This window comes from Diabrotica virgifera, chromosome 4 (assembly GCF_917563875.1).
Source record: "Diabrotica virgifera virgifera chromosome 4, PGI_DIABVI_V3a".
NCBI lineage: Eukaryota > Metazoa > Arthropoda > Insecta > Coleoptera > Chrysomelidae > Diabrotica > Diabrotica virgifera.
In genome coordinates, this window is record NC_065446.1 from 95,480,880 (window position 1) to 95,501,896 (window position 21,017).

A 21,017-nucleotide genomic window follows, 5' to 3' on the forward strand; every position below is an offset into this window, starting at 1 on the left:
AAAAGCTCTTTGCAGATGAGAGTTGACTTCGATAACGGCCGACACAACCATGAAATTTGCTTTAGACAAACTAAATAGCCAGGACTCTAGCCGATATATCTGAAGCACTACGCAACAGAATCGCGGAACGGTGCCTCTCTGAAATTACAGGTACATTAGTGGACTTAAAAAATCCAAAAATGTATGGCGAAGGACTAAACAATCCTGGTTATTTCCTCATGCCGAAAAAGAATGCAATGCGACAAGAGATGAAAAATTTGTTGAGTCGTATAAATAAACAAGTGATTGTAAAACCAGTACAAGAGGACATAATGGAAGAAGATGGGCCAACTAATCAGGAGCCCGTGAATTTTACTGGAACAAGAACTTAACATTGAATTGAAATGAGAAAGAAAAAACTTTTATAACCAAAAAAAACTGATTCTCAAAAAGATTACGAAAAGATTTTGGAAAAGGAAATGGCCATTTATGAGACCGAAGGTGTGAAAGGCGATCATTTATCCATGGTCTATGACTATTTAATGATCTTAAAACCAACCAGTATAGAGGCCGCAACCAGCTATATGTGCAGTTCTGTGCGCAGTAGGTTAGGCCTATGTTTTTTAAGGTCTCACTTCTAAAAAACTAAATAATTCATGTTTCTGTTGTTTAGAAATTTAGAATACAGACAAAAAACATTGAAATCGTGTTTTTATTTTGATTCCACATTTTGCTGGATCCGCGCTGAATCCAGCTGGATTCAGGCCAATCTTGCAAAAATCCAGCTGGATTGAAAATGCTGCTGGATTGCAATCCCTAGTCCCGAGCAGCTATTTCCCATTTAGACCAGTAAGGATCTGCGAAAAAACGTCTATTTTTGGATGTGAGAGGTGGCATTCGGATTTTTGCAGATAAAGTTAGGTGACACCTTCAGTAATAATAATTGACTTATGCTCCTTCTAAAATATGCCCGGAACATTAATAAAAAAATTAAAATATTTAAAAATTTCGAAAAACATCGATTTTTTTCTATTTTCTTTGCTTATAACTTTAAAACGATTCATTTTGGAACAAAGTCGTAGAGAAATAAAATAAAGATAATTGAATTTTGTATGATATACGACTGGTAAAAAATGTCTTAAGGTATTACCTTTTCTGCAATATAGCAATAAATACAAAATAAGGGAGCAAAATAAGTCTGTTGTTATTCAATATTTTTTAATTACTTTGGTGGCACTTAGAACCTTAGTAATTCGCTTAGGAAATTCTTTGTAACACTTAAATCGTGTACCAAATTTCATTAAAATCGACCTAATAAATTTTGCATAATCAATTTGCAATCTAAATGTTTTTAAAAAAGTTCAAGTAGACAATTTAGAAGTTGGCTAATTTTTTTACATATAAAGAGGTGCTCTTCCTATCTAATTGCTGGGAGCCCCAGCAATGTTTTAAATTTATAAACAATTTTTTGGCTTATAAACAAATAGCTTTGTTTAATAATAAAAAAAATTAATTTTTAGCAATGCAAATAATTAAAACCGGTATAATTTGACTTAACTTTCAAATGCTGTCAGCAGAATTGCTATTTTATTTTTTAATCAAACGTTATTCGCGTTCAAAAATTGCAATTTCTCGATTTTTTGAAAGTTCCACCGCGTTTATCTCGAAAACTATGCATCCTACGAAAAAACCTGTAAGAACATTTTTTGCTTAGAATTACCCAACAAATACAAAAAAATGTTTTATTTTGCGAAAAATCGATTTTATTTATTTCCTCAAGTTCTTTGTTTATAACAATCTTATCGACATCCGGATCAACTGTTACCCAAAAAATTCGTGTTCTACGGGTCAAAATACATAAACAAACTTGGGTAAGTCCATCTAAATAAAGGAGTCCGTAGCACCCCCTCCTGGCCACAACACTAATTTGTTTATAAGCCAAAAAATTGTTTATAACTAAAATATTGCTGAGGCTGCTTAAATAATCCGATTTCAATTCTGTAAATTGCATTAGATAGGTGAAGTACTTCTTTATATGTAAAAAAATTGACAAATCTTTGTATGTTCTAGTTTCTGTTGTCCAAGATTTTAAAAAATTTTTATTTTTTTAAAAAAGTTTAGATTGCAAAATTATTATGCAAAATCTAGTAAGTCAATTTTAATGAAATTTGGTGTACGGTTTTAGCACATTACAAACATTTTCTAAGCGAATTAGGAAGATTCCAAGTGTAACCTAAGTGAAGGAAAATCATTGAATAATGACAGGCTTGTTTTGCCCCCTTATTTTGAAGCAAGGGTGATAAATTAAGACATTTTTAACCAATCGTATCTGATAGAAAATTTAATTATGTTTGTTTTATTCCTATAGGACTTTGTTCTAAAATGAATAGTTTTTAAGTTATAAGCAAAATAAGTAGAAAAAAAAACCGAAATTTTTTGAAATGTTTAAATATTTCATTTTTTTTATTAATGTTCCGGGCATATTTGAGAAGGAGCATAAATCAATTATTATTAACGAAGTTATCACCTAACTTTATCCGCAAATATCTGAATGCCACCTCTCACATCCACCTAAAAACAGATCCTTACTGGTCTAATTGCTGTACTCCCATTTTGGGTAGATCACTAGCTACTGCCTCCTTCCATCTCTTTCTTGGGCGACCAACTGACCTTTTTCCATCGGGCCTTTCCCAGAATATGACGTTCAGAAAACTTTCGTCACTTGATCTTAGTACGTGACCCGCCCATCGTATTCGGTTTGCTTTAATGTAGCGTACTATGTTTTCATCTCCATATATTGTCTGGAGTTCGTCGTTGTGTCTTCTTCTTCATTCTCCTGTTGTCTCTTCTCTGCAAGGCCCATAGATAGTCCGCAGTAACTTTCTTTCAAGTACTAGTAATTTTGTCGTTTCCCGCTGATTCAGAGTCCATGTTTCGCTTCCATACGTTATTGTGGGACGAATTATTGTCTTATATACTCTTATTTTTGCTGGTCTTGAGAGTATTTTTGATTTAAATAGGGTCCTTAATGAGTGATATGACCTGTTTCCTGTAATGATCCTGGCTGCCACGTCCTTTTCATATTTATTTTCAGATGTTATGATCGCTCCCATGTACTTAAATTCTTTGACGACTTCAAAATTGTATTCATTAATTGTTACGTTTTGTCTAACCCTTCGTATTGAGTTCTTCGTAACCACCATGTACTTGGTTTTGTCCTCGTTGACCTTAAGACCAACTTCTTTGGCTCCGTTCTAGGGTGAAAACTTCTTTTGCATCTCTGGTGGATTGTGCAATTGTGTCCACGTCATCCGCAAAGGCCAATAGTATCTTTTATCCTTGGGCGGCAAATCCGTTTGACAGTTTTGGCTGAGCTTTCCTTACTGCATGTTCCAGTGCGAAGTTAAACAGCAGGGGGGCGAGAGGATCTCCTTGTCTAAGCCCGGTGCCAATAAGGAATTCCTCCGACGTCGTACTGCCAATTCTGATTCGTGCGGAAGCGTTCTCCGTGCTCACCTTCGCTGATCGGACCAGCTTTCCAGGTACTCCCATTTCTACCATAGTCTCCCACAATGCTTCTCTGCTAACAGAATCGTAAGTTTGTTTGAAGTTCACAAAGATTTGGTGTACATCGCGGTTGGATTCCCAGTTTTTTTCCAACACCTGGCGTAGGACGAAGATCTGATCTATGGTCGACCTTCCCGGTCTGAATCCACTTTGGTAGTCGCCTATTATTTCCTCTGCGTATGAAGTTAGTCTTCTAAACTTCTAATCTTAGACATATCCAAGATTAATTAATCTTCCAAGTACAATCTTCCATATTCCTGCAGAATCCATCATGCAATTAAACTACTTAACCATTTATTATTTACCATTATTTTCCACCCTTATATCAATAATAAAATATATCAAAAATGAATATCCATTTTCAATTTCGTTGCAACACGAAACTACAGCCGCATCATTATTCCAGTTCAATCAGAGAGTGCAACAAGCACCTCTACCGGTTTCGAAACTTATTAGTCTCTCATCAGGAAGCACATATGCTGCTCTCTCTGACCCAACTAGGACAAACCCCGGCGTGCAGTCACGGATTGCAACGAACGAAATGGCAGGGATGTCCTAGCGGCAACTGCTAGCAAAAGACTAAGTTTTCAATCTAATAGCACATAAAATAACACCAAAAAATGTTACTCTACATCCTACCAGATTGAAAACAATGGGAAACTTCTCTGGTAACACCTCTGAGGCTTCTACCATTTGCAAGCCATAAGGGATGCTGAGGCTAAGAAAGATGAGGGAATTTTACAATTTATAATTCACGTCCCATCTGCTCAGCGCGGTAAAGTTCCAACGAGAATGGTTCCCTTCGTACTCCAATCTTCATTTCCATCTTGGACTATTAAAATTCCAACAGTCAATTGAGCTCTATTATAATTCCAAATTTCACCTTTATTGTTCAATGTTTACTCTGGGAAGATATTTAAGAAAGCTTTGGAAGGCACGTCGGGTGGTATAATTATAAACGAGCAATGTATAAATAACCTGCGATACGCTGATGACATGATCATTCTGGCAGATAATGCTGAAGCACTGCAAACCCTAATGGACCGGGTAACGACAACCTGTAGAGAATTTGGAATTAAACTAAATACAAAGAAGACAAAAACGATGGTCATCAGCAAGAATCAAAACAAAAGGGTGATGGTCAGTATCGACGGAACAGATCTGGAAAAAGTAACAATAACGTACTTTGGAAGTAATCTTGATGAAACTTGGGACTACTCACTAGAGATAAGAACACGTCTGAAAAAGGCACGTACAGTGTTTTACAAAATGCAAAAAGTTATATGCAACCGCCAGCTGGGTATCTCATTGAGAAGTGCACTGGCGAAGCGTCCACGTAACCACTGTTACCATTGGTAACAGTTAAAAATCTTGCAAATAAATATGTATTTTATGACGATGAATAATTCCATTTATTATTTTATTTTATTTTTACCAATAGAAATATATTATTATATTATGTGTTAATAGTACCTAATTCAGTAAATAGCCAGACACGCGAAAATATTGGCGAGTTTATGTGACTCAGTTGCACTTTATTATATTCTGTTACCAGTCTCATTTGTGGTGACAATGAATGGTTATCTCGCTGTCGCTCGGGCGGCTCGGGACCGGCTAGTGTGAAAATTTTGAAGGAGCGATGGGCGTAAGCGCGCTGTGTATATCAGTAGGGCTGTTACCAGATTTAAATTTGCTAACAGTACCTATAATAACCCGGTCTATATAGACATTTCAAATAACAAAAATTGCCGGAGAGCCAAATTTTGGTGGAGAGCTAGGGTATACCATAACAAATAAAGTTTAAAAAGTCCCCATCGATCCCATGTGTGCGTCAAAAGTTATTCGGGGTCAAAGGTCAAAATTTGAGATTTTTTGGATTTTTCTCGAAAACGGTAAGTTTTATCAAAAAAAAACCTTAAACCAAAGTTATAGATCTTAAAATTCTCTACAAAAATAATCCTTACTATTTTTTTCCTAAGAGTTGCCATTCCTGAGATATCGCGATTCAAAGAGTCACATTATACATGATATGCACACGTTTCCACACCACCTGTGAGGTAGTGTACTCGGCGCGTTTTTTTTTACCGTGGTTTCCCCTGTAGGCCTACTCCACTAACTGTTTTGACAATTTTAGGATAATTTAAGGAAACAATACCGGTCAAGGTCTAGATATTACCTTATTATTGATATTGATTATTGATATTGCTATTGATTATTAGGTTAACTATTGTTTTGATTTCTTTAGATATTTTAATCAGATTCATATTCTTGAAAGTCTACTTCAACAGTCAAGTCTTCTTCGATTTCATCTTCTTCCTCTTCCTCTTGCTGGATGTTCAAAAATTGTTCAAATGTGACTGAGTCATTGGTCTCTGCATTAAAATCACAGGAGTCTTCCTCTGTTGTACTAAACTGGACATTTGAGCAAGACTGAACTTGGCAGTTGGTACACACTAGAGAACACAGCAACCTGACTTTTTTACATCCACATTTGGCACTACAACCTTTTTTGCAATTGCAAAAACTAGTGTTAAGGAGTTTTTCTGGAGCAGGTGGGAGTAAGGTTTTAATCAGTTCCAGAGTATTATCTATTAATTTCCAACCCAGTCTTCTGGATCCAGTTCATTTCCTAACCATGTTTGAACTTGAAAATATACTCGATACAAATGTTTAAAAGCGACGATCTTTAGCTAATTTCAACAGGGATTCTTTGAATTTTAGTGTAGTCACGTTACGAATTATTTTTCGAAGATGCTGTGCTTTCTTTTTCTCAGATTCTTCATTGGCTTCATTGCCACAAAATAAACAGTATTTTTTAAAACAAAAATGTGATTTACTTAATCGCGTTCTAGTATGAGGTGAACTTACTTTTGAAGTACTAGCCTGTTCCTCCTCACGTTGTCTTTTCACTGCAGCGATTGAAGTTTTCCGAATGTATGATTTTCTGCAATTCACGTGTATTGTAACGGATTTTTGAGTTCTTAAATACTCAATAAACTCATCACCTCTCTCGACACTAGCCTCGATTAAATTTGGCATTCCACGATCAACCACAACTGTTTTAGTTTCACTTAAAAGTTTATTGCAAATAAAGCAAAACTGAGACATTTTTAAAACTATAAAATTGTACAAATAACGGTAACGGTACTAAATGGTAGACGCTTGTAATAAGTACTTATATTCACTTGAACTGAACCTTTAGCACTAAAAGAAACAGATAATATTATGAACCAGACCTACGGACAATACTGTAGCCATTGCCTATAATAGACAATTTGTTCTTTTTTAAACAATGGTATAGCCAAATGTTTTTCAAGGCCACGTGGATAGAGGAAATTCAGTTTGGGACTGATGACCTTTTGAAGAAATATTTTCAGAATAGTATAATATACTATATAAAAGAGACACAAATAGGCATTTATACTTGTCTTAAGGGCCACATATGTATATACGTGGCTTATATGTGCATATAATGTATAAAGTAACTTTTAAAATCGCGATATCTCAGGAATGGTAACTCTTAGGAAAAAAATAGCAAGGACAATTTTTGTAGAGAATCTTAAGATCTACAACTTTGGTTTGAGGTGTTTTTTTGATAAAACTTACCGTTTTCGAAAAAAATTCAAACAATCTCAAATTTTGACCTTTGACCCCGAATAACTTTTGACGCACACATGGGATCGATGGGGACTTTTTAAACTTTCTTTGTTATGGTATACCCTAGCTCTCCACCAAAATTTGGCTCTCCGGCAATTTTTGTTATTTGCCAAGCATTTTGATGTCTAAGTTGACCGGATTATAATAAAAAGTGTGCGTGTAGTTCACCATGGATGAGTGTCGCTGCGTAATCGATCAACTACTTGAAAAGTAATTCTGATTGAAAAATAAAATGAGATTATTGAAAATGAAAGACCTATTTTAAACAATTTAAAAAAAGGAATTTAAAAAATTAGCTCGATATTTTAAATTTAGTTGGTACAGTGAAAATCCTTGGTTATGTGGTTGCAAGAAAAATAGACTGTATTGTTGGCCATGTCTTCTGGTTTTTACAGAAAAATGGGTGGACCAGGTTCACGAATTAAATAGTTTTAGAGTTTTAAAAAAGAGACATGAAATTTCTCCGTTACCTACATGTAAGGTGTATACCCAATTTGATTCAGTTTGGCAAAACAAAAATAAAAAGTTCTCTTAACCAAGCATTTAAAGCAAATATTGCAACATATAATGAGTTTGTTAAAAAAATAGATAGGTACTCGTATATCCTTAGCTCACTTAGAATAGATATGTACCGTATGTTTTTTGGCCGAACAAGAATTAGCGTTTCGTGGTCATTTTGAGGGCGACGGCTCTGACATTCGAGGCAATTACAGGGAATTGTTAACATTAATTGCCAAAAAAGATCAAAAATTTTGCCAACATCTAGAAACATCAACTGTTTTTTCGAGAGTTTCAAGTGATATACAAAATGGTATTATTGAAGCTATATGTATATACATTTAGCCATATCTTCATTTTTTTAAATAAGATTTTTTGCATCTGGTTTTGGTAACACTTTAGAAAAAGTCACGCGTCGCCATAAGGGCTATGTTTTCTCCACCTTGCTCTATGGTGTTGAATCTTGAACAATGACATAAGCAACACAAAAAAGAATCCAAGCATTCGAACTCTGGTGTTACCGTAAAATGCTCAGAATATCCTACATGAGCCATACCACGAATAACGAAGTCTTGCGGATGATCAACAAGGAAATAAAGCTTATGCTTATAATAAAAAAAAGAATGTGTGTGTACTTTGTACGCACGTAAAAAGTTAAACTTCTATTACACGATTTCAACGAAATTAATATACTTTAAACAGTTTACTTATAGTTTAGTTAAATATTAAACTAATTTTAATACTTACTAGGTACTTTCCAAAAATTTTTATTAAAACAATACCAAAAATTAAAACAATAAAAGAATAAAACACACACAAACACATTGAAAAATGCCAGAAAAAAATGATTTCTGAACAACAATTGTTGGCAAAATTTTTAACTAAATACGTATTTTCTGAAAAAAAAAATTATATAATAAATATAAGTACTTACAATCATAAAATGTATAAAAAAAAAAATAAAAATTTGCATATGGGATCGAACCCGCGTATATTAGCTTGGTGTAGATTTAAAATCCAAGCACCTCAAAACTTAACCACTTACACACAACCGTCATGTGGGAAGATCAAATGAATTTAATCAAATTAGTTTAATTTTTGTGGAATTAAAATATTAAAGTACAACAGTAAGAAAACAATATATTAGATGGAGTTTGGTAGAAATTTTGTTGGTAGGTAATCAAATTATGTAAATCAAAGCAGGTACAGTCGGAAAAATTAAAGAATACCCATGAACGATCACATCAATCAGTTATTTTGTATTTGCTGTCTTTTTCTATAAATAACAAACGTTTGTTATAGAAAAAGACAGCAAATACAAAATAAGTGATTGATGTGAACGTTCATGGGTATTCTTTAATTTTTTCGACTGTAGGTATATTTTACATTTTCCAAATGGGTAAGTACCTATGTAATTTTTTATTACAATACTGAAACATTTACAATTACGTACCTGTTGCTTTTAAGAACTATTTAAAAAGTCACTACAATTATAGACTTGCTTTTGTTTCTATCCTCACAACAATAAAAACTAATATATACAACATTTGTTTACCAATAACCTCCATATTGAACAATTATTGACATATCATTTTAACACCCAATCAGATCCCGTATAACGTTTGAGCTGCGCCCAGGACCAAGACTTTTGATGAATTCGCGCACATACACATTTACTCCCAAACGCGCCTAAAGAAGTATAACTTCAAAAAACGGGAAACACAATATTTTGGTCACATCGTAAGAAATCAAAAGTCTGAACTGCTCCAACTTATAATCGAAGGCAAAATCAATAGCAAAAGCGGACCAGGAAGAAGACGTAACTTTTGACTTAAAAATCTACGACAATGGACGAATATGACCTCCATAGAACTATGACCATCGTCCTTAAGAATAAGACACCGTAAGAAGATAATTCTAAAAAATAGCACTAATCCTACAGAAAAACCTCTAAAACTGAACATGGAATGGCGTGAAAACTATCACTTCCCTTGCTGTCTACCAAATTCCCTTTATTATTTTTCAGGCTGTCAGATCATAAGGGGACAACCAAGTTAAGGTTGCCTATAATGACAACATAAGGCAAACAAACAAACAAACAACATAAGGCAAACATGATGGTTTCAAAATTACATCAAATGATTATCAAACTGTATGGTCTTGGGTTGACGTTTGTCAAAAATAAAAAAATAATATTTCATGAAGTGATTTAAAAAGCGAGTTATCTTTTTATAATATCTTTTTTTATAACTTTGTGTCTACATTTGTGTCTAACAATGTAAGGAATAGAAGGTGAGATATAATATGTTTAATCAAATCAGTGATAGATAAGATAATTTGTATAAATACAAATCAACAGAAAATGCAAATTTTGCTGCTTTAATTTGATAATTAACTGCTCTATGGCTCAGTGGTAAGAGAGCCTACCTTTAGATCCAAGAGTTGTGAGTTCGAATCTCAGCTGGGTAGGAAATTTTTCTTTATTAAAAATTTAATAAATAAAAATAATTTCTATCCTGGGATCTAAACTCACCTGAGGGATCGCTTACATTCGGATACAATGAGCGTCTCTTTGCAAAAGACAATGAAGTCGACTTTATTAAGTAACAAAACATTTACACAACACACACACACTACACATTACTCCCCTGAGTTAAAGATAAACTATAATCTGAGTGAGACTGACTGAATAATTAACGTACAAGAATAAAAAACCGCTAAACAATACATACAATACATACAATATTCCAGCTACAAAAGATCTGATATGAATATTACGTGGCGCGAAAATGTATTTTCATTTTGATGCAAAACAAAATTCTAGTTTTATTTTAAAAGATTTTTTCATAATATTTGCTAAATTTGAAGTAAACGCGCCACAAAAGAACTTCAAAATTCAAACTGTATCAAAGTTACTCTTTTGTGGCGCGTTTTACTTCAAATTTAGCAAATATTATGAAAAAATCTTTTAAAATAAAACTAGAATTTTGTTTTGCATCAAAATGAAAATACATTTTCGCGCCACGTAATATTTATATCAGATCTTTTGTAGCTGGAATATTGTATGCGCCATTCATTTTTACGGCGTTTAGCGGTATTTTATTCTTGTATCAGGAGTTTTTCAAAGTTATTTATAAAATAAATGTATGAAGTGGAATGCAATGTTTTTCGATTACACGTTAAGCTTTATAAATGGTCACCTTTGTCGCATTATCTCCCAAATGATCTATAGTGTCCATCGAATGTACACTAGATTTTTTCTATTCGAAATATATTGAAAAAATATTGGGATGGCCGGTAAATGAACTCGGATTGCCCGTTACTAGATCAAATTTAGCGTCGTAACCACTACAACTACATAAAAAATTTCGGGGATAATGGTTAATTGGATTATACATTTGTAGCTTAATAACTTTTAAACGGATTAACCGATTTTGATCACTAAAAATGAGTTTTAAACGTATTGACAAGTAGTATCTGATGCATCTAAGGTCAAGTATGATAACTGAAGCTATTACAGGAATTATTGAGCTTGACAAACCGTTTTTCCAACAAGAAATAGATTTGATCATACTTATGAAGCCTATAACCTAAAAATTCGAATTTTTTACCGTTAGATTCATCTAGAGCCCTTCTATTGGGACTGTGCAAGTTTGGTAAAGCGACACCTATTTCTACGCTCTGCAACTTTATTCGCACTTTTAATTATATTGGCCAATTATATTAGTCCTGGTTACTGGATAATTGTCAAGGCCATTGTCCAAAAAAATAATTAGAAGAAAAAATAAGATTCAGGTTATGTTATTAAAACGTAAACAATTGTATGTAGTAAATAAAATTAGTTATTAAAATGCAGTACTGCAAGCAAAATACAATTAATTAAATTTACCTTTATATAATAATTGCATATCATATCAATATTGTGGAGCAATATATAATTTTTATTCTTCAATGACAGTAGATATAAAATGTACGTCAATTTGACAATTTCAATTGACAATATGAATTATTTAAGAAAGTTGCAATATTTCTCCGCTATTCGCGCACGATCGTTTCTCAATTCCCTTCCAAGTACTTGCACACCGCGAATAAGCGCTCAGTTATTGGCGCAATTCGTAGGTTGAAATTTTGAATAATTGTCGAAAAACCAAAATTTTCAAAGTTTAGTTTTTTAGTTTTTCTGCTATACTGAGCCGTGTGTATGTCTGATCCTGACGGCTTAAACACCATTTGAAAGCTTAACTCAACACTATTAATTTGGTGTATTTGCGGTTCACCTGTCTCTTCTTGAACCGAAGATATATACCCCCAAAAAATATGCCGTTTTGTACCTACCAAGTCCTATACCAAGGCTTATGGGTGGTCAAAAGTCACAAACTACACCGGTTCTGAATCGGCCCTGACCCCCTCTTCAAACACAGAAGAAAAAATTAACTTTTCCACACATACACACATACATACATACACATACATACATACATACATACATTCATACATACATACATACATACATACATACACTAAGCATCAAAATTAACGCACCACCTTAAAAATGGGACATTTTTGATGTCTCGTTTTTCCTAAACCTCTTGTTCGATTTAAGTGATTTTTTAGTATATTATAGCTTTATTCTTCAAGAATATCGACGTAATAATATTATTGCTTTGCTAAACAGGTAAGTGTCATCGTATACCGGGTGTAACAATGATAGTGTGTTTTTTCTCAAAGTTTGGAACACCCCGTGGAATAATATAGCGTATACAGTGAGCACGTAAAGGTTGGAATAAATTAATTTTCTCGAGAATGGACGATTTTGGAAAAAAATCCCGAAAGAGGTCAATTTTTATTTTTAAATTACGACTTTTTGGCATATATATCATACTAGTGACGTCACCCATTTGGGTGTAATGACGTCATTGATTATTTTTTTAAATGAGAATAGGGGTCGTGTGATAGCTCATTTGAAAGGTAATTCAATTCTTTATTCAGTAATATAAACGTTAATATAATTATTTATACAGGGTGTCGAAAAAAATGTTTTTTGAATTAAATTTATTGACATAAAAAGAAGAATATATGTGCAATTTATTTCATTCAGAATACATTTTACTGCTCTCAGAAAACAGAAAAAATGTTTATTTGAAAAAAAAATCATTGCTTTTCGTTAAAATAAAATGCTCAAATTGTCAAGAGTCAGGTGGGTGGCTGCTTTAATATTGAATTTGCAAAAAACAATATTTATTTGTCAAATAAACATTTTTTTCCTGTTTTCTGATGGTAGTATTTTGAATTAAATACTTTGAATTAAATAAATTACACAGATTCTTCTTTTTGTCAATAAATTTAATTAAAAAAAATTTTTTTGGACAACCTGTATAAATAATTATGTTATTGTTTATATTACTGAATAGAGAATTGAATTACCTTTCAAATGAGCTATGACACGACCCCTTTTCTCATTTAAAAAAATCATCGATGACGTCATCACGCCCAAATGGGTGACGTCACTACTAGGATATATATGCCAAAAAGTCGTAATTTAAAAATAAAAATCGACCTCTTTCGGGATTTTTTCCAAAATTGTTCATTCTCGAGAAAATGAATTGATTCCAACCTTTACGTGCTCACTTTATAAAATATTGAAATTAAAACTCAACTGTAGCCTTAGGCTTTCTTAAAATTTTGCTTTTCGATTCATTCACTTATGTGGGATAATAAAAAAGTTAGGTACTTTAACAACTAGTCCAGTTATTCATCAATACAGGGTGTTTCTAAATAAGTGCGACAAACTTTAATAGGTAATTCTGCATGAAAAAAAAATGACCATTTGCTTTATAAACATATATCCGCAAATGTTTCATTTCCGAGATACGGGATGTTGAATTTTTTCTTACAAACTGACGATTTATTTATTGCTCTAAAACCGGTTGAGATATGCAAATAAAATTTAGTAGGTTTTAAGAGGTAGTTATTGCGCGTTTTTTGACATAAAATTGAGAATTTTATATTCACCATTGGCGTGCATACGGGTCATATTACCCGGTCATATTACCGGTATGCACGCCAATGGTGAATATAAAATTCTTAATTGTATGCCAAAAATGCCCAATAACTACCTCTTAAAACCTACCAAGTTTCATTTGCATATCTTAACCGGTTTAGAGCAATAAATAAATCGTCAGTTTATAAGAAAAAATTCAACATCCCGTATCTCGGAAACGAAGCATTTGCGGACATATGTTTATAAAGGAAACGGTCATTATTTTTCATGCAGAATTACTCCTTAAAGTTTGTCGCACTTACTTAGAAACATCCTGTATTGATGAAGAACGTTGCTAGTTGTTATATTACCTAACTTTTTTATTATCCAACATAAGCGAATTAATCAAAAAGCATAATGTTAAGAAAACCTAAGGCTACAGTTGAGTTTTAATTTCAATATTTTATATACGCCAGAATATTCCACAGGGTGTTCCAAACTTTGAGGAAAAAACACACTATCATTCTTATACCCGGTATTCAATGACACTTATCTGCTTAGCAACAATATTATTACATCGATATTCTTGAAGAATAAAGCTATAACATATTAAAAAATCACTAAAATCGGACAACAGGTTTAGGAAATACAAGACATCAAAAATGTACCATTTTTAAGGTGGTGCGTTAATTTTGATGCTTAGTGTACATATCCACAAACATTTTCCTTATTTTAAATAGAAATTGAGTCATATTTCTGAGCTCGGTAACTTTTGAATGATATAACCGATTTTCAAAATTAGACATGCATTGGAAAGGTAATGATCAGGGCCCCGAGCACGCCAAATAGAATTCTATTTTGCTGACGTCACAAAATAGAATTTCATAATGGGAGAATCGACGGTAGCTACGCAACGTTACGTCACTAAAATATAATTCTATTTGGCTTGCTCCCGCGGCAGTACTATTAGAAACAGCAAAGGTCGGAGCAAAATTTTCGAAGTTTTTGGGAGTTTTGAGTTTTGGGGACGAGAACGAAAAACAGACCCTAAATAGGAAGGGCCGTAAAATCCACACCCTTGGACCAAAATAGATGGTTGACCTATGGATGGGTGAGCCTTTTCCTGAACTTTTAGATGGGAGTTGGCCCAATCTTCAATTCGGTCAGATTTAGAAAATCGAAAATTTCGTGTATATAGTGTCGCGTGTTGGGGGGTGTGGGTGTTCGCCACTGGCGAGAACTATCGTTCTCTGGTAATATGCCATTAAAAAAATTGATAATGATCATGTTTTTTAGGAATATTTTTAATATAAAGTGTTAAATTGAATTTTCTATTATTTTTATTTATTTGTTTCAGGCCATGCTGTGGCCCAGCAACTTGCTGAAGATTGCGTTGCTGATTTTTGTCCTCTCTATTAACATATCTGGATCTCTTTCTGAGGGCAACGTTGGTAAGTAACTATGATTTTTTAACAAGTTGTTCTTGTATATTGCTTTTGCGACTAGGTAAGCAATAATGATATAAATATATGTATTGCTTTCGGTAGTCATGGATTGACCATTATGTAAAAAAGGTTTATTTGATCTTTCGGTTTATTTCATTATCAAAAACACACGGAAAATAATAAGGACGATGTCAGATTATGCGTTTTGACCAGATGCGTTTCCACCGCATCCGTTCAAAACGCATAGTGTGACAGGTTGGTCCGGTTGCGTTGGAAATGGACGAGTTTACACCGCATCCGGTCAAAACGCATATTGTGACAAATAGGTCCGGTTGCGTTGGAAACCGATGCGTTTCCACCAGAATTGGACGCCAATCAAAGGCACGGAAAAGGTAAGATATTTGTTATTTTAGTATCTATACCTGTGGTGTTTAATTTTAATACACATTGTGTCTACTTCCATTAATAACCGAGACAATAAACAAAGAGGCATTTGACAATTTATTTGTGTATTAACAATACGGACAGGTCAAACATATCTATTCTCAAAAAATTTGAACTATGAAAACTAAATCACAAATTGTACGAAATCTTCACGTAACCTTCCGGGGCGATTATCTTATCATAATATTGTCAGCTAATGTAATTCCTAACTTTTACTAATAAGGTAGTGAATTCCAATCATTTTGTGAATCACGGTACTCAAGGTAGCGTTACTTGGTATATTTTCCTAACAAGTGCAGAAACTAGTCCTAACGACGCGAAGCGGGAGTTCGGCAAGCAGTCGAGTGCGGAAAAGAGACTTTCTGCAAGCGTTAGGAACAATATTTTTTCTACGAGTCTTTAAAAAATCACCAAATCTTAATCAATTAATTTAATTAATATGAAAATACATACACAAATTAATTATTTGACAAGGTTGTCAAAACCAAAGTTTCAGCATAATTGGTTAGCATGACGACGATCTTGGTTTCCATGACGACGATTCAAAACCACTGTTATTGTCTACTGATTTGACTTTCGAATATTATGTCAAAATTATTTTATTCCATCGAATTCTCGCGTTAATTTCATTAAAACATGAACACAATAAGACATATTTGAAATAAATTAGTAAATAATATCTAAATATTAGTTTATTGCATGTATTATAATTACTTTAAGGCCATATTAACATATCTAAATTAACACGGGCGCGGAAAAGTAAAACGCGTGCGAAAAAGTAACACGCGTGCGGAAAAGTAACACGCGTGCGGAAAAGTAAAACTTTCTAAACTAAAATGCATGTGCGAAAGTAGACATTTTTGCACGCTCGTAGAAAAAATCCTTTAAATACTTCTTAAATAACTTTTGAATTTAAATAAATATTAAAAGTTTTACAAATAATTTTTTTACCTTATAATATGTCATTACAAAGCGAAGGAATGTGGCTATCAGAAGCATGTGCGGAGATAGAAAGATTAGATAAACAACATGACAGATGACAGCTTTAACACAATACATAAGAATTAAAGAAACAGCTTGCACATTCAAAAAGAGACGTATTGAAAACATAATGAACAAAAACAAAATAATAATTGAAACTACAGAGAGAATAAATAAATGGGAAGAATATATAAAAACCTACTTTGGTCACATACTAAAAAATGAAATTCCAAATAACTTTTCATAATTGTAGTTTCAATTTTTTCAAACTTTTTTTTCGTAAAATTAATGATAAAAAAGTTTCTCATATGTGTCCAACTTAAGTAGACACGATGTATATCGACTGATTTCTATGTATCTGAGCGTTACTGTCAATCTTTCCTCTGCACTTATAGAGTTTTTTCTTTTGTTATGTGAGGTCGTAAGATTTCCACCAAATCGTCAAAAAATTTGATTGACATCCGGTAATATTGAAAAAAATTATCATTATATTTAAGACGAATCTTTTCGAAAAACCTTTGAAAGCTTTCCATTGAATCGGGTTGGGAAAAAACTGATGGACCCAATGCTAGCGATCCACTGGTTCTCTCAATATTCCCTCCGCTTTCAATACAGAAATTTTTAACAATTTCTTTTTCAAAATGTTTTGAGACATCGGTACGCGCTTACAAGCTGCACCAGACTAAACCACAGCTAGCACACTCCCACACTACCACGTAGCAAGGTAACAGGCGAAGGTCAACGCACGTTTCTGTGATTCACCCTACCGTAGGATGGCACTGCTATATAGGGCTTTTCATCGATTGTCATTTGTTTCGAGCTTCTGTCAAGTGTCACACAATATTAATATATCTACGCCATACTCCTTTGGTTTGTACATTGTTATATACCAATAACGTATGACGTAGATATATTAATATTATGTGACACATGACAGAAGCTCGAAACAAATGACTGTGAATGAAAAGCCCTATAGTCTCATTTTTGCAGGTTTCTGCAAGTCGTTCGTTGTCACTTTCTTTATGTCAGTCCATGTCAGACTTCAGTCTTCATTTCCTTGAGAAAAATACGACGTCAAATATTTGTTTGTTTTATTTTTTCATAAATAGCGTAATAGTGCAAAATAGTGCATTCTGCAACAAAAAGTGTATAGTGAATTACAGCAGTTGTGTTTTATTCCAAATGTATACAATTTTGGTATGGTTATAACTGATGAATAAATATGTAATAATATTGTGTAAATATATGCGTAAGGTAGTTGTGTATTAAGGTTTTACATTGATAATAAACACACATATACAGTAGGAAAAATGAAAGAATACCCATGAACGAACATATAAAACACGCTGTATTTTCCTGTCACCGTGTCACACAAAAAATTGGCCAGCGCAAGTACGTAATAATTATTATTACATGTACTTAATTGCGCTAGGCAATTTTCTTTGTGACACGGTGACAGGAAAATACAGCGTGTTTTATAGGTTTGTTCATGGGTATCCTTTCATTTTTCCAACTGTAAACATTTTTATAAATAAAGACTGTATTCTATATTTTATTCTTTAATTTTTTAATCACTTTTGCATATTAATGTAATGGAAAATAAATATAACCTCAAAATAACACAAGAAAGCCAAATAGTAAACGAAACATATAAACGTTGATTGATAAATATATAGATATATTTTTATCAATGGTACATTTATCAATCAACGATATACATATTATCGTATATGATAAGGATTTTGTTTTTTTTTGGATATTTTAAGGTTATATTGATTTTCCTTTACATTAAAATAAGTTCACAATCCCAGTTAATTTTACAGGCCTTTTGAATTTACCGCCATATGGCATATAGTTACGCTCCCTACCACTGGCTGATGCGACAATTAGGCAATCCAAACCACGTGATTTTTAATGACAAGACGTATGGCAGGCAATTCAGCGTTGCCAGAGTTGTTACAATTGTACCAATTTGATACAATTAACAACCAAACTTTTGATACTAAACTAAAGTCTCCTAAAGTAAAAACCTAAAATTTTGTGACATAAGAAATTTGCTTCAAATAATATTAAACGACGTTTTTTTAAGTTTTTGTACAAAATGTGTTGGTTTAGTACTTTGTGTCACTATTCCAGTCACTCCGGTGCATTTACAAAAATTTCTCTGGCAACACTGCACACAAGCGATTTTAGTGGATACTTTATTTAAATTAAAATTTCAAATTTAAGATACAATGTGGTATTACTAGGTACCTAAAATAATAAAATATATATTACCCCGATGATTTTACCTAAAATCTATTTTAGGGATGCTCAATATTATTTTTTATTAAACTTATAAAACATAAAATTTGTTAACCTAGCTTTCTTCAATCTTCCAAATTACTTAGTTAAAACTTTTTAACTACTTATGGGCCATTCCACGAACATACGCCTGTTTTTACTTTCGTTCTTCTTATTTTGCACAGTAAAATATTCGTTGTCGAAGTAATCCATAACAGGCGTATGTTCGTGGAATAGGGTATATTAAAGTTTATTGACGTAAGCAATATTTTTTACTATGGCACAGAAGTATTTAGCAATACTTATACGGACATAAAATACGAAAATTACTTTAAAATACTAAAATAACACAATACTAGAGAGTTATTGCCAACGTCTTTTAAGTCGACCTGTAATAAAAGATCCTTTATTTTGACATATAAGCATGCGCAGTATTGCGTCTTTTATTTTTGTCTTTTAATAAAATACCTGTATTTAAGGAAAATTAGAGGACACCTTTATTTTAATAAAAGTTCCTTTAATTTGACATAACGTGTCAAAAATGTGAAGAAAGGTCTAACTTGACTTGTATTTTGAATTTATCTTGTCGCTTCTTTGGATTGATAATTTATGTATTGTGGGATTGATATTTGATTAAACTTTCATCATTAAAGTTGTATGTTGGGTTTTATTTATTAAAATCAACTCTAAGTAATATTCTGAGATATAGATTATTGATGTTTTGACCCAAACGAATATAGAAAAGAACATTTTATTGAAGCTTGGAGTTATTACAAGAAGTTGTAAAAAGGAATATTACGTAAATAATTTTAAATTGTTACTAATTACAATGATCAGACTTAAAATATCAGTAACTCATTTATTAAACTCAATATATGTATTTTACATTTTTCTATAGAAATAAATATTTATTGAAGATATAAGATCAATAAATTTTAATGAAAGTTAGGATTTGTTAAAATTCTAGATTCAAAATAGAGTTCTATTCAACAGATATATAACAACAGGTTAACAAAATAAAACAAAGGTTCAAGTATTTATTTTTGAAAATTTAATCTTTTATAGATTAGAATCTATAAAGTTTTTAATCAAAAGTATTAATACACTTTCATTTTCATGCCATCTTCTTCTTTTGGTTCTTATCCGTTTCGAATGTTGGAAATCATATAGCAATCGTAACCTTGCTAGCTGCGATTCGAAACAGTTCCATTGATATTCTCCCTCTACCAGGTCTTCGCTTACCTTTGACTGTACCTTGCAATATGTACTGCAGCAGGGAGTAACGGTGCTGATGCTGATTTATCATATGTGTCCCAGATACTGCAGTTTTATGCGTTTATTGGTAAACACAATCTCCAATTCTTTCTTCATTCCTCCTTGTTCGTGATCCATTTCGTGCCATCAGTATTTGTTTATTTAAACATTGCCAAAAAAATTAATAAAAACCAGCATAAAGCTTAATTCTTCTATTATCTTTTTGTATATCGGGAAGTTTATCTGACAGATTAGAGGTCTTTTCATTTTCAGATAATTAATTATTGGGAAGTTTATATAACAGTATCCTTAGTATCTGTCTTTTCAGCTCCGGATAACTAGTTAACGGGAAGTTTTTCTCTGTCAGATATCTATTAGTATCTAATCTGTCAGATAAACTTCCTGATAACTAGTTATCCAGAGGTGAAAAGAAAGAAAGAGAGGGCCATAATGGATAAAAGATCAAACGCCAATAGCATGTATGTATATATTTATATATTTATTATTTAAAACCTGCTTATGATCATAAAATACTTAAAATCAGTCACCAATATAATATTTATATTTATTTATAAATTTATTAACAAACTGCAGTCCAATAAAAATAAAATTAGTTTAAGCGCTAGCTTTAAATGTCGAACAATAATTTTAAACAAACACACACACAATTTAGTCGCATTAGATTAGCTCCTGGTTGAAAATGTACTGCCACAGCTTCTATATCAATATCAACAGCACACTCATTTGCCAATATTTCAACGTTTTCTCTATTATGTACTACTGCAATATGTAAAACTGAACAAGCTGATATTTTGGAATAAAAGGTAACTTGCATCTCATTACATATGATAAAATGGGAAATCTCTTCACAATACCAAATGTTCTTTCAATAACAATTCTTGAAGGGATTTGTGATGAATTATAAAAAC

The 21,017-nt window shown here is 32.6% G+C and overlaps 1 protein-coding gene across 3 annotated transcripts in view; it reads left to right on the forward strand.

The window, feature by feature from the left end:
* Positions 1-21,017, forward strand: part of LOC114329806 (receptor-type tyrosine-protein phosphatase N2) — a 277,330-nt gene that overhangs the window by 80,921 nt on the left and 175,392 nt on the right. For all 3 annotated transcript variants that reach the window (XM_028279035.2, XM_028279034.2, XM_028279036.2), the window contains exon 2: positions 15,039-15,132. In XM_028279035.2, the coding sequence (XP_028134836.1) occupies positions 15,042-15,132 (91 nt within the window). In that variant the 5' untranslated portion in view covers positions 15,039-15,041. The remainder of the gene's footprint in view (positions 1-15,038; positions 15,133-21,017) is intronic.